Raw genomic sequence first — 15,412 nt, forward strand, 5'->3', positions numbered from 1 at the left:
AGAATGTATAGCATGATAGTTAATGCTAAAATTAATCACTCCCAGTAAATCCTCTAATCTGCAAGTGTTTTTTGTTGGTTTGTTTAACAGAGAAAGAGAATGCATTTGAAAAAGACCAGCTCAAGGCAGTTAACTTAATGAATGGAGCAGAAGTCAGTGACCTATCCTCTGTTAACGCAATGATGTCTACTGTAATGAGTGCCACCAGCATAGCTGAAAATGGTGGGAGCTTGCAGAACACTAAATCCCCAGCGAAATCTCCAGCTCCAAACAGGATTGGCCGAAGGAATCAGGTAAGGATTTTTAAGCTGATGTTTTGTATCATTGGTTAACTGAACAATCAATATGGTGACTTACAAACCTTTCACCTCTGAGATCTGATAGGTGCACCAATTTAAGCTGATGCCACACAGGGCTGATTCTTGGCCTGTGCTATGCTGGCCTTCTACTTTACCATGAACTATTGTCGGCCCATATGCAGACACAAACGGCGAATATTTGCTCTAAATTGCAGACTCTTGTGTTGCTTCCCCAAAATCTGCCGTGTGTGTCTGCACCTGGGCCAGTACAATGGTTCCAGATGCAGTAAAGTAGAAGGCTGATGCCAGTGTAGGGGCTGAGAATCAGCTCTGTGTGGCATCCGCCTAAAAGTGTCATATAGACTGTATGCATTGTATCTTATCTGGGAACAAGCTGCATTCTCAGTGGATTGTGTGCATCATCCTACACTGTAAATGCAACCAGCAAGATCATTAGGTAACTGCATACCCTAGGTGAGGGGTGGACACTGATTTATGGACCCCCTGTGTACACTAATTATAAACCAGTGATATTTCCACCACTGCTTAAGGAGCCACCTATAGATCCAAATTCATCTGTTAAACTACACACTGCTTACATTGCAGCTTTCAGTGATTCTCCTTTTGCAAAACTCTCCTATTTACAGAGGTATGTTTTGCCAGATTATAAATTACCTTTTGTGACTTCTCATTCTAAATGACATTTAAGGTTTGGTTCTGAGAAACACGTTGCCTTTTATTCTTGGTATCATACGAACTATGAGCTTATCCTTTTACTCGTACCTGGTCACATAAAACATCAGCTACAGTCATTTCTCTGGCAGTGTTTTTAGACTTTTCAAATATAGAAAGCTAATTATTCTGTATCAACATGTGGGCCAAATTATGTCTTACAGTGCAGTCTTTGAATACTGTGAGCTACACTTGGCCTGTGATTCTCCATTTACACAGCCCCGGTCTGCAAGATAAACACAGAGTGTGAACACTCAAAAACAAAGACCAATATATACATAGCTTTTTAATTAAAAATCCAAAAAAACTTTGCAACATTATTTTATTAGTGTGCCTGCTTCTATATTTCTATACTTAGTAAGGTTTATACACTGCTCAAAAAAATAAAGGGAACACTTAAACAACACAATGTAACTCCAATCACACTTCTGTGAAATGAAACTGTCCACTTAGGTAGCAACACTGATTGACACGCAATTTCACATGCGGTTGTGCAAATGGAATAGACCACAGGTGGCAATTAGCAAGACATCCCCAATAAAGGTGTGGTTCTGCAGGTGGTGACCACAGACCACTTCTCATTTCCTATGCTTTCTGGCTGATGTTTTGGTCACTTTTGAATGCTGGTGGTCCTTTCACTCTAGTGGTAGCATGAGATGGAGTCTACAACCCACACAAATGGCTCAGGTAGTGCAGCTCATCCAGGATGGCACATCAATGTGAGCTGTGGCAAGACGGTTTGCTGTGTCTGTCAGCGTAGTGTCCAGAGCATGGAGGCGCTACCAGGAGACAAGCCAGTACATCAGGAGACGTGGAGAAGGCCGTAGGAGGGCAACAACCCAGCAGCAGGAACGCTACCTCTGCCTTTGTGCAAGGAGGAACAGCCCTGCAAAATGACCTCCAGCGGGCCACAAATGTGCATGTGTCTGCTCAAACGGTCAGAAACAGACTCCATGAGGGTGGTATGAGGGCCCGATGTCCACAGGTGGGGGCTGTGCTTACAGCAGAGAACACCAGAACACCAAGATTGGCAAATTTGCCACTGGTTCCCTGTGCTCTTCACAGATGAAAGCAGGTTCACACGGAGCACATTAGACAGACATGACAGAGTCTGGAGACACGGTGGAGATGTTCTGCTTCCTGCAACATCCTCCAGCATGACCGGTTTGGCAGTGGGCCAGTAATGGTGTGGGGTGGCATTTCTTTGGGGGGCCGCACAGCCCTCCATGTGCTCGCCAGAGGTAGCCTAACTGCCATTAGGTACTGAGATGAGATCCTCAGACCCCTTGTGAGACCATATGCTGGTGCGGTTGGGTTCCTCCTATGCTGGTGCGGCCCGAGTTCCTCCTAATGCAAGACAGTGCTAGACCTCATGTGGATGGAGTGTGTCAGCAGTTCCTGCAAGACAAAGGCATTGATGCTATGGACTGGCCCGCCTGTTTCCCAGACCTGAATCCAATTGAGCGGATCTGGGACATCATGTCTCACTCCATTCACCAACGCCACATTGCACCACAGACTATCCAGGAGTTGGTGGATGCTTTAGTCCAGGTCTGGGAGGAGATCCCTCAGGAGACCATCCGCCACCTCACCAGGAGAATGCCCAGGCATTGTAGGGAGGCCATACAGGCACGTGGAGGCCACACACACTACTGAGCCTCATTTTGACTTGTTTTAAGGACATTACATCAAAGTTGGATCAGCTTGTAGTGTTTATTTCCACTTTAATTTTGAGTGGGACTCCAAATTTCGACCTCCGTGGGTTGATAAATTTGATTTCCATTGATAATTTTTGTGTGATTTTGTTTGTCAGCACATTTAACTATGTAAAGAACAAAGTATTTAATAAGAATATTTAATTCATTCAGATCTAGGATGTCTTATTTTTGTGTTCCCTTTATTTTTTTGAGCAGTGTAGTTTATACTATATGTGCCCTTTCCTATAACAAGTGCATTTATGTGGTCTATCATTTGTATTTCGACATTTACTTGCTATTGTATAGTACAGCTTCCTGAATACTAAATATAATGTTTTAAGCAAGGTATACCGTATATACTCGAGTATAAGCCGATCCGAATATAAGCCGAGGTACCTAATTTTACCTAAGAAAACTGGAAAAACGTATTGACTTGAGTATAAGCCTAGGGTGGGAAATGCAGCCGCTACTGCTAAGTTTCAATAATCAAATATAAATACCAATAAAATTACATTAATTGAGGCATCAGTGGGGTATATGTTTTTAAATATGTATTTCAAAGAAAAACAGTAAACTAGCTCTGTAAGTGGAGAAGAGGGTCAACAAAAACAACAGGCACTGGAGGGTCTGGTTGTGGGTGGCCTAATTTGCACACAAAGGACAGAGGGTGCTAGTCTGGAGGGACCCTTGGCACCCGACTCGAGTATAAGCCGAGGGTGACTTTTTCAGCACATTTTGGGTGCTGAAAAACTAGGCTTATACTCGAGTATATACAGTAACTTGTTTTTAGTGTCCAGCAGTAAATAAGTTATCTGGGCTACGAATGAAGCAGTCAAGAACATACAGTACATGAAATGACAATATTGCTGTAGTAGGCTAATTGAAAGTCTGCTAAATGTGGAAAAAAAATGTATACTATTTAATTCAAAATACATGGGGTAAACAGGTTTTTAAATAGTGGGCATTGACTTTTTAATCATATTTAGTCTGGTCTTACCTAGATACTGTTGGAGTGGCAGATTGTGGACTGGCACTGTTGTACCTTTTGCATTCATCAAAAAAACATACTGCAAAATCCTTACTTTTTCAGGTGACCATATACCTCCTAGAACTGGGTTATCAGAAGAGCCTTGCATGGTATGCAGTATACAGTGCTGGCATTAGGGAGTGTTTGGGCCATGGTTAATGATAAACTACTGTTCAAATAATAACTTCTCTGGCCATTTCTATTTTGATGATTCTGTACATCAAGGTGAAGCAACAGCTACTCTCTTAAAACCTCATGTTATATGAACCCCAGCCAGATTTATGTGAGAATCTGAATCTTTGCTGACATTCTTTCATCTACAGTGTAGGTAGTGATATTTGGGGCAATGTCTCCGCAATAAATCAATGCAGCAAAGTCAGCCATATACAGTAGACCTTATGGAAAATATTAGAAATGATTCTACTTATTTTTAATTTATTATGTTTCTCTACTGTATTAAAACTTTTAAAACAATAAAATAGCCTTTAGCTACTGATGCTGCACAGGTCAGAATTTTTTTTAAGCATTCTTTAGCCACAATTCTTATTGAAATAATTTTAACTATTTCTAAATTAAATGTAAGGACACACACAGTATAACTAAAAAGTAATTACTTGGTTTTAACTAAAACTTTGCTTAAATGGTGGTATACCCCCTTGTATATAAATGTAATGAAAAGAGCTAAATACACTGATTATACTTTAAACCTGTAGTTTTTAATCACAAAAATGCTGTTTTTTATTTTATCTTAAGCTAAACAGGGAAACTGCTGATACTCCCTTCGAGGTATAGAATAAGTTTACTAATGCACAGATAATCTCCTTACATAACTGATCTGTGCACTAGTAATTTAATTACCTACTTTGCAAGAACCAAACATGGAGTAGCTTCAATCTCCCTGTTTAATAATATAAGACATAGATTTATTTTTTTTTGTAATAAAAAGGCAAAAAGAATGCCCTTCTGATGAAATATTTTAGATTAAACTGCACTGCCAAATTCATATCAAGTAATAGAAATCAAGCACAGTGGTTTTAGCTATGCTGAAACATTGTGAAAGCAATAAGTGTCTTTGATTAAATTTAACAAAACGAAATTTTCTTTCTCATCGTATAGGAATCAAAAGAGGAAAAATCATCTTATATCTGTCCCTTGTGTGAAAAGGTCTGCAATTCTCAGCATCAACTTACAATGCATATCCGCCAGGTAACACTCAATTCAGTTTTCAAATTTCTTGGGGAGGTGCATGTAGAATTGTTGTCAATCCTTAAGTGTTAATCAAGAAATTAACATCTCTATGATTTCATTCCATTTAGTTTGTAACACCACACTAACTACATTAAATTGGCCATTAAATTGGCTCTATAGAATAACATGCTTGGTGATCATTCCTTTCTCCGTGATTAAGTGGCTAGCTGTGTGTTGTACATGTGCAGGCACCCCTACAGTAACCTGTTGATTGTGTGCATTTACAGTTTTACCAAGCCTTCTAGCATTTCAGTTTCAAGTGCATTTAAGGTAAATTGTATTTTGCAGAGTGTTGTGGATTATTTGCAACCTAAAATTTGATGTACTAAATCAGTTCCTTGCCCAAAATGGGACTCTTGGAAGCAATAAAACTAATATTGGGCAACAGAAATGTCAGCAAATATAACACTGTAAAAGCACCAATTTAAAATGCCCATACGGAAGGGTTTAACCAGGATGTGCTATGTTAGTTCAGTAGTGTTTCTGTTGACATTGATTTAGACATATTTAAAATTGCTTTTTCAGCGATTTCCCGTCGCGTCTGCCATCCCACCGGCGACTTACATGTTCGCCCGCGAACAGGGAGTTTTGCCGCGGGTGACTAATCTCCCCGTGTGCCAGAGCCCTAAAAGGTTTTAATATTTGATGAAGGCTGCCATTTACCACCTTAAACTTGTTGTTTTGTGTTTTCTCATAATGCAATAAATTATTGTTACAGGACTAATATCTTTAGTTTTATGAAAATTTCCTGCTAATTAGACTCATCAACAGTGGGCAAATTTGCCCATGGGCAGTTACTCATAGCCACCAATCAGTAACTACCTTTTTTTTAGCCAGCTGCAGGTTGACAATGAATGTAACAATTTGATTGGTTGCCATGAGTTACTGCCTGTGTGCAAGTTTGCCCACTGTTGTTAAATGACCCCCATTTAGTTTAACATTACTGCTTATAGTAAATGAGTAAAAAGTTCCACTGGCTATCTCCTAGTATTTATTTCTGTGTATAACACATCCAGTCTCATAGATTTTAGTCTCAGACATTTCTCAACAAATAAAATTTGACTGTATATCTTGTTTCCTGTAGCATAATACTGACACAGGAGGGACTGACCATAGCTGCAGTATCTGCGGAAAGTCTCTGAGTTCGGCTAGCTCACTAGATCGCCATATGCTTGTCCACTCTGGAGAGAGGCCCTACAAATGTAGTATGTGTGGGCAGTCCTTTACTACCAATGGGAATATGCACAGGTGAGTAACAAGTATTGGTGACAATTTTCAAATAGTTTTTACAACATCTGTTTGGCAATGTATATCATTTTTATGTTGCATTGTTGTAAAAACGTGGAAAAAGAGCGAAAAAAAAGCTGGTGCTAAACAAGAGGCTTTTTTTTAGAAGTACCATGCAGTCTTTCCATACCGCTGCAAATATGCTACAGTCAAGTGTGTAAGTGTTAGCTGAGATATAGACTATGCAGTACTGTAAGCGACATTTGCCTTTGTTGTTTGTGGAATTCAAGTTACTAATATCAGCACAGCATATGTTAAAAAGTGCACAAACACATTCTAAACTTCCAAATATAAATGTAAAATGTTTTCTACACAGACATACCTGTTTCCACAGACTGTAAGAAAATTATGAAAGTATGTTATTGCTTGAAGAGACCCATTCCCCATTTTAGGCTTGTAGTGTCATGCAGCCCTACCCCACCCCACCTGTGAAGTGATCAGTTCTGGGACTTGAAGTCCCTCTGCTTTTTAGAGAACCTGTGTAGTTCCTACTGTGGACTTCAAGTCCCAGAATTAATGACAATGTAACAAGGTGTGGCATGGGTTAAATGAGACTGTGAGCATAAGGAAAATTGGAAAATTATTTAGTAGAGTCTTATGGTTTCTAACAGCATGGCCTTATGTGGGGGGCTGTTTAACCTCAAACAATATATGGATTCTCTTTACTTTGCCTTACTGTTGGCCTGCATTTTTTTTGTAAAAATAGTTAAAATTTGCCAATTACTGAATGATATTGCCATTTATCCATTTTGAATGGGCAGAAATATAGGCAGGAGAACTCAGGTGTTGAAAACAAACTTGTGCACCATACGCCTGGACAAATGAGCTATCCAGTCTTCAAGGATATTGTAGTTAGCAGTTCAATAAATAATATTAATATGTGTGTACTTTTAATTATATATGTGTATATATTATCAATGCAATGAGAAACATGTATAATTTCCATTCCACTATGACAGAGTGGCACACAGTGCATCTAAAAGAAGAAACCAAAATGCAGTAAATTAGTGATGGTTACTTCCCACTGACAGCAATGGAAAGTGCCACAAGTTGCTCTGGACCCTTGATAATTGTCTGACAGTGACAAAGCCTAAATATGGAAAGAGGCAATGTAGTGTGCTCTCGTACCTTCCCATAATTGTGTGAGCAGCTATATGTAGATTCAGTATACTGTTGTGACATTGTTATTAACAGTTTTGCAGATCACTCTATTTAAATGCAAAGTGTGATTCCACTGCCAGCTTCGTCTGCTTTATAAAGTGACACTATTACTTCCACACTTGGCTGTATTGTTCCTAATATACTCTAAGCTACATTGCAGCTTGCATTCCATGGAACATAAAGTAACTCCTTGATGGCTGAATTGTATTTACGTATATATTTATACAGCTATGGATGTGAAAGATGAGTGAACAACAGAAATGTAACTGAATTTGAACACAAATCATGCAAATCAAAGCATGTCTTTTCACCACAGTGCAATCTGCAACAAGTAGATGTACATGGCAAGGATTTTTCTAGAATTCCAGAATGATTATGGGTACCCACTAAGTTGCAATCACTACAGCTTGCACAGGATTCCCCCATAAACTGCATTAGCATCTGTTTTGGTAAATTGCATTACATTGAAGCAGATGTTTTTTCCCTTAGTTGTGCTTGAGTGACATCACTTCTGAAGTGTGGCATAAATATGCATTATGGACCCTCAATGTAGCAGAGCAGGCTGAAAGGGTGACTTCTTGCTCGCCGCTAATTTCGGAAGGAGCATGAATGTACACAAGTAGCTTACTAAACTTACTAAAGTCAATGCACACTTGATTTAGCAAATGTGTTAGTGCTTTGCACATCAGTTTGTAAATGTGCCCTTACTGGTGAACCACAGGAAAATAGGTTTTGCATTCACTTAGAACTATATGTTCACAAAGCTTATATGTACAGAAACCAATTCCAGTAATCCTGGTTCACTCCCATCAACACACACATGGGAAATCTTTTGTACCATCTAAATCAGGGCTCACAAACATAGGAAACTCCTATTGAACAGCTGTAAGTCTGGTCTGCTGTTTCTTAGATTTATTTGAGCTAAATGCCGCTGGCCAACTTAGAAAACCTTAGTAGAGCCATTAGATGGAATAATAATTTTCATTGCTTGGACCTTTTAAAAAGCATTTACAGTTTTAAGGTTTCTCAACTAACTTGATACAGGCTAGAATGTGATTGGTAGATCACCACTGTTACTTTCTTAAAAAGACAGAATTCTAGGTTTGCGCTACATCAAAAGTATTTTCTTGACCTAGCTCAGTGTTTCATTGCTGTCCACTTACACATTTTCTGACATAGGGTAGGTATTCTAAATTACTGCCAAATGAGGCTGATTATAGTTTACATCTACAGGGATACTGTTGTGAGAATACAATGTTATTGCTTTTCCAAAACATTGTGTGTGATACTGTTGTGTGAAGTAGTTTTGTTTTTGGTGAAAAGTAAACCGTTGCCTATGGTTCAGTACCTGCCCCAATGGAGCTTACAATCGAAGGTCTGTAAAATTAACATACACGCACTAGTGACAATTTTACCAGAAGCTAAATAACCAGGCTGGAAGCACGGGGCTCTTTTTGCACTGAAGTTGCACCAGTTGAATCATACACAAGGAAATTACAAGCCCATGTCCCTCACCTTTCCCTGCACACAGTTTACTAACTTTACGCTGTAATTCTTCGAAAAAATGTTGCATTGTGGTTAAAAAAAATGATGCTGATTTTCTTTTAGTTCTCTAGTTATTTACCCCCAGAGGATATTATGAAAGCGTTTTGTGCTTGCAAAGATGGTGTCCTCCTAGTGACATTGAAATTTAAAAAAAGGTTTATGTTGTGCATCCAGAGTAGAAACTTTTAAACAAAAATTGAAAGTGAATATGTGACTTTACCTAGCAATGTGCAATAATGTTTTCAACATTCAGTCTGTCATACATCTTTTAACTGGGCATTCACCTCATCTCACACAACAACCAGAATCAAAAGAGAGAAAACTTGCCTGACCTGTTTTTTACCCAACAGGCTGGAACTAGCAAACAGAGCCATATCCTATTTCATCCCCCTCCCCTGATTGAAAAGGTCACTTTCCTCTTTTTGAAAATGTTGAGGCAAACAAAATCAGAGCATCCCTGTACATATTAGCATGCTTGGGTATCAGTTCTGTGCTCCCTCTTTAAATGAGTAGGGCTGGTAGTAAACCACTTAAACTGTTATTTCTAACATTTTCATTACATTTGCATTAACTTTTGAGATTTCAGTGGTCTCCCTGAATCAGACAGATTCAGGGGGACATTGTGTGATTACGGTGTCTTTTTGGCTGTGTCTTTTTATTGTGCAACCTTAGAATCACATATAACTATGGCTAACTGTGCATCCAGCTTGCATATGCATTTTATCCCCAAGGTTTATCCCTTGGCCCCGAATGAGTATAGTCACAATGGTCTTCATATTTTTATATTAACTTAAATGTTTAACTGCACACCTCAGTATTATGTACTCCCAGCAAGGTTTTAGAGACTTTGGAAAGAAGTAGTGTATTTCTTCTTTCTTTGGAAAGAAGTAGTGTATTTGTACAGATAATATTTTATGTGTATGTCATATGTTTATAGAACTCTTACATATTAATGCTTATTAAGGCCACGCCAACAGTTCCTCTCCCCCTTATGTATAATTTTTCTCCAAAGGGTTAAGTGTAGTTGTCTTTCATTCTGAGCTGGTGAGCGGAGGCTGATTCAGGCATGTTGTGTGGCTGGTTCACCATACAACGTGTACCAGTTCTGCCTGTGTGGAATCCTTTGCATGTTTGACTTTCGGACCTTTCTAAGGTAGTGTCTATCACTCATTACTGGGTTTGTGCAATTCTGTGGTTGCCCAAGGGAGGAGCATGACTGAACTCGCCGAGTGGAACTTTGAATACAGTGCTGAGATAATTGAAATCATAGAGCAGTAGTGGAGAGCGCTCACTTTTCATCCAGTTTTTTTATTCTCTTACAAGCTCTGTGACACAAGATTCACAAGTATCATCTAAATAAGCCAGGTGCACATGCCCTAGATTGTTACAATTTGCAACATTAGTTAATACATTTTCTTCAGCCCCTCCCCAAGAAAAAAGTTAAAGTTAAAAATGAAACTTCTTCTAAAAAGAATTAAAAATAGAAATAAATAATTAGAAAAGTGTTTAGAAGGTAAACTACCCCATTAATTTTAATGTTAGGCTGTGCTTGAAGTGACATTGTCCAAAAACCTTTAATTTATGCTGTTGAGCCAGTGTCAAAAGGTTAACAAAATAGCATAAATATTCTCCTTGTCTTATGCTAATTTTTTTTACTCATTTGGCAAAGTCCTCATTTGGCTTTCTACCTCCATTCTTGCAATAAAGGGTTAACATGAATTCTTTCATAAGACTGATATACATTGCCAAGTAAGTCTTTGTACCACATGGTTGTTACACTTCTTACTTCATGTGCAACAGCAGCTGCCCTGACAAACACTATTTCACTGTATGCAGCAGCCTGCAGCTGTTCAGGTTTCTGGCATCTCTTGGGCACAAGGAAAGGGGCTTTTGACTCATGTTGGGATGATTCTGGAAAGTGCCTAACCAGTCCTAAAACTCACCATCTTGCAACATATGTGATAAGCTACAAAATGCATTCTTAAGCACTCATATTGCTCAGTGTTACGCCACTTAGCTGGAGAAATGTGCCTGTCTATGAGAGGAAGGGGGAGCTGTTTGAGTAACTTTGTCCTGTCCAAACCTGTTAACTTCTTTAACACTGCTTGTGTTTTCTTAAGCCCTTACTTTGCAAGACAGACTGGTGGGTACATTTTACTACAGAACTCTTTTATAAAAGGCAATTTCATACATCAACATAGCTTATTACATTTTTTTATGTATTGAAACTCATTAAACCAGTGTTATTTTAAATCAATATACAAGCTAGCCTTTTATTAGATATGTATTGAATTTTTTTTGCAAGGTAGCATTCAATGATATATAAAATTATTTATTATTTTTCATTGTAAATGATCAATTAACAACTTGGAGTGTGTTTGCTGTTTGACTGAACACTATTCTGTGGCAAAATTAGAATATTCCAATATACCAGATAAATAGCAAATGTAAACCTCTCTTGCAGGTACATTATAATAGTTCATGAATGATAAGTATTTATACTTTATACTTTTCCTGTAAGATATATTTGTACATACTGTGTTAATTTTAAATACTTTCTTTTGTTAATCTGGCTCCAAGTTTGTCCTTTGATGTATGTGAATAAAGCTTTTTTTTCTTGTGACTGAGCCAAGATTGACCTGCATTTGGTTTGCATGTGTATTAGATTAAGCTTTTTCTACTCCACTTTTTTTAATCATTGATGTACTAAATCAACCAGTGTTACCCTATCATAGATAGCATGCTATGGGGAGGAGCAAGCTATTTTTGGCCTGATTTTGGGAAGTGGGACAAGGCCACAGGTTATTGCTATAGCATAAACTACATACAGACTATTAGGAGTGCAGCTCTTCTTACCTATATCTACCACAGAACTATAGCGCACAATGAGCAATGGCATTTTAGCGTTGCCCTGATGACTTTCTTGCCTTTTTACTGTAACCGCCAGGAGCCATCAAAATTTTAATAAAACATCAATTCAACTTTTACAGTGAAGAATTTGTGCAGTCCTAGTTTAACCACAGACAGAGTTTTGGGTAGAGGGGAGAATTATTGTTGGTTTATATCGCACAAAGAGTATGTGCTTCCTTCAGTATTTTTTAGTAAATTCCTGTTTGGTGGCCGTGTGAAGTTCAAACATGGCTGTTCTTGTCTTTTTCTTAATTGTCTTTATTCCCATGAATATGTCATTTGTAAGATGCTTGAGATTTGGCAAGAGCAGAAGAGAAAAACAGCAATGCCAAAAAAGGAAACTTGCCTGAGAGATATCAGGCCTGAATGTCTGCTTTTTGTTCACGGGGCACTTAGCCTGCAGATTTCTTTTCCTTCTTTCAATAGGGGAAGCATATTCATCATCTCTTTTAAGGTAGAACTGAGCCCATATTAAATAATATATAAAGTGTAATATTTTGTATTAGGTGTGAATTTTAATTTTATATATATACAGCTGAATTAATAATAGTTTATTTATAATGTGTTAACATGCACCAATGTTGTTTAGGCATATGAAGATACACGAGAAGGACCCAAATGTTGCAGTTACTACAAGTCCACCATCACCCCAAAAGCGAAGGAGATTGACAGCAAAAAGGAAGTTAAGTCCTGAAGTGGAAGCAGAAAAAGAAGAAACACCATCAGCAAAAAAGGTTATTACTAACTCATATTATTCTCCTATGCTTTCCTATGTAACATTCAGGCTCATAAGTTGTTTTTGCCACTGTTGCATCCCCTTGCCCAGCCTTAGTGACAATAATTTCTTATAAATGTGATTAGATATCAAAATTTTAATTTCTGATGTCATATTTCTTTTGCTTTAGGTTGTTGAAGAGATTCAAGCTGTGGAGCCACTAAAGAAGACAGAAGATATTGTTCACTGCCCTGTGTGTGCTAAAGAATTTCCATGCAAATCAGATCTGGATAGTCACATGGAACTGCATCCTGAAGCCTCTCTTAAGTAAGGAATTGTGCATGACTGCTTTTGTGACTTTTTGTTTTTTTCTAGTTGCAGATGTAGGAGAGATGCATCTAAAATCTGTGCATGTCTATCAAGCCATATTCATGCAGATACATGCAAAAGCAATAACATCACATTTAGACACCAGAAATTACATATTTTTTACATATATTATAAGTCTTTATATTTTATAATATATTTAATTTTGCATAACAGTATTTGCTTTTATATTAACTATTTGATCCCCCATGTTCCTCTATGAGGGGGCTGCCATATTTGTGTTTAAGTAGTCCATTAGCATTAGAAACTCTTAACTGACTGGTTAAAAGGACCTGTCATATTAAAGAACTTTGAGTAATAATTACTTACAAAAGTAAACCTATCATTGAAAAACCATCAACATGACCAATAGGTGACTGTTAATGTACATTAATATTTTTAAAAGTGGGTTTCAAATGTTAGTATTACTTTAAGCTTTGTATCATGCATACAAGAATGCTATCTTGTGTATATATAGTATAAACAAAGCCTCACACAGTCTCTTGTGCTCACTGGAGCATTAGCTAATATATATTCATGAACTGCCCTCTGCCAAATTTTCAAATGTGCATACTAAGTGGAAATTATTTGTAACTGCTTTTGGATACTTTAATCCTGATGTTACTGCCCCTTAATGCAGTCAGACTAAGCAGAAGGGTTAACTGGGTTAAAGGGATTCTGTCATGATTTTTATGGTATTTATTTCTAACTTGCACTGTTTACATAGCAAATAATTCACTCTACCATTTCAAATTTTAATCTCGAACCAACAGATGTATATTTTTTTTAGTTGAAATCTTGGCATGTAGATGCCATCTCAGTGCATTGTGCATGATTCTGAGCTTTCAGAAGGACCCAGCACTACACATTAGAACTGCTTTCAGATAACTTATTGTTTCTCCTACTCCCATGTAACTGGAGAAGTCCCAAGTTGGACTTGGATTTCTTACTATTGAGTGCTATTTTGATATCTAATGGGAGCTGCTATCTTCTACCTTCTTACTGTTCTGCTAATAGGCTGCTAGGGGGAAAATGGGGAGTGATATCAGTCCTAACTTGCAGTGCCACAGTAAAGTGTGACTGAAGTTTATCGAAGCACAAGTCACATGGCACACTTGGCACACTGGGAAATTAAGAATATGGCTAGCCCCATGTGACTTTAAAATTAAACATTACAAAAAATCTGTTTGCGCTTTTAAAAAACAGAATTTAATGCAGGATTCTGTTGGAGAAGCTCTATTAAATGATGTTTTCCTATGACTGTATTCCTTTAAAAGCCAAAAAAAGCCTTCACTGTGCTTAAAATGTGCTATAAAAAATATTCCAAGGCCTTGCACTATGTACGTAGAATTGTCTGCTTAGTCTAGTGATGCTGTTATTTCAGTTATGCGTACTATGGATTCACAAACTTTCTCTATTTGTGTAGCATTCCAGTGGGGAAAAAAGAGTCTGATAAATGAAATCAATTTCCATGCGGGTTGGGGGGGTTGATTTGCTCTTTTATAAATATGTTTTAGAGAGCTGTTATATCATGGTGCTATAATTAGTATAAATGCCAAAAAATTGCATTCTTTTCCTTCCTTTTGCACTGGTTACAGTAAGATACGTGCTGCTACATAACATATATATATATATATATATATATATATATATATATACTGAGACTAGTTGTGCAATTGAAGAACCATGATTTGACTTTTTCTTGCTTCTTGAGTACAGTTTTAATGGACATTTAGCATGTAGGCTATCACCCCTAATTTGATTTTATTAATGATCTTTTTTTACTTTCCACTTTCAGTTACTCTGCAATAAAGCTGTGTGTGCTTGAACTATGTGTTTGTGCATTGTTCTTAAGATACCAATTTGTATTTGTTTTAAAAGTAGTGTGGAAAGTGTTGTTTTATTATCATTTCTTAGTATAAGGAAATTGCTTCTTTTTAAGAAATTAAATAATAAGGAGACTACATTTCTTCCAGGTTCAGAACTGTCTCAATGAGTCGGGGATCTAGGACTTATGTTAGGGCCTTGTAAGTTCCCAGTTTATGGGTCATACCAAAACAGTATTACTGTGTCTGGAATGTAAGTGGCAGCATGCCCATTCTATAACTAGCAGCCTTAAAATAGGAGTCCCTAATGATATGGTTTCAGAGTAAAGGAAGATGGGTTATGTGTGCACATATGTATTTTTATACTGCAAGATGATAGAAGAGGCTTTTACATGAATACATGTCTTTTGTGTTTACTGCTGCTTCTTGCTGTCTCTTAATCATGTGAAACTGATGCAGGCAAAGTAAATCACTGTTGTGTGCATTTCTGCACTGGCTCCTGCACATATTGTCCCATATTGCTTCTGACTAAAAACTTCTGTTTGAAGTTTATTTTTTGTGCTGTTTTCCTTAAATAATATTTTTCTCTATAGATATAA

The 15,412-nt window shown here is 37.6% G+C and overlaps 1 protein-coding gene across 6 annotated transcripts in view; it reads left to right on the forward strand.

Moving 5' to 3' along the window:
- rreb1 (ras responsive element binding protein 1) overlaps positions 1 to 15,412 on the forward strand; it is a 72,476-nt gene that overhangs the window by 42,490 nt on the left and 14,574 nt on the right. For all 6 annotated transcript variants that reach the window (XM_004915292.4, XM_002932676.5, XM_004915291.4 and 3 more), the window contains 5 exons: positions 91 to 293; positions 4,872 to 4,961; positions 6,088 to 6,251; positions 12,496 to 12,640; positions 12,812 to 12,948. In XM_004915292.4, the coding sequence (XP_004915349.1) occupies positions 91 to 293; positions 4,872 to 4,961; positions 6,088 to 6,251; positions 12,496 to 12,640; positions 12,812 to 12,948 (739 nt within the window). The remainder of the gene's footprint in view (positions 1 to 90; positions 294 to 4,871; positions 4,962 to 6,087; positions 6,252 to 12,495; positions 12,641 to 12,811; positions 12,949 to 15,412) is intronic.

This window comes from Xenopus tropicalis, chromosome 6 (genome assembly GCF_000004195.4).
Source record: "Xenopus tropicalis strain Nigerian chromosome 6, UCB_Xtro_10.0, whole genome shotgun sequence".
NCBI lineage: Eukaryota > Metazoa > Chordata > Amphibia > Anura > Pipidae > Xenopus > Xenopus tropicalis.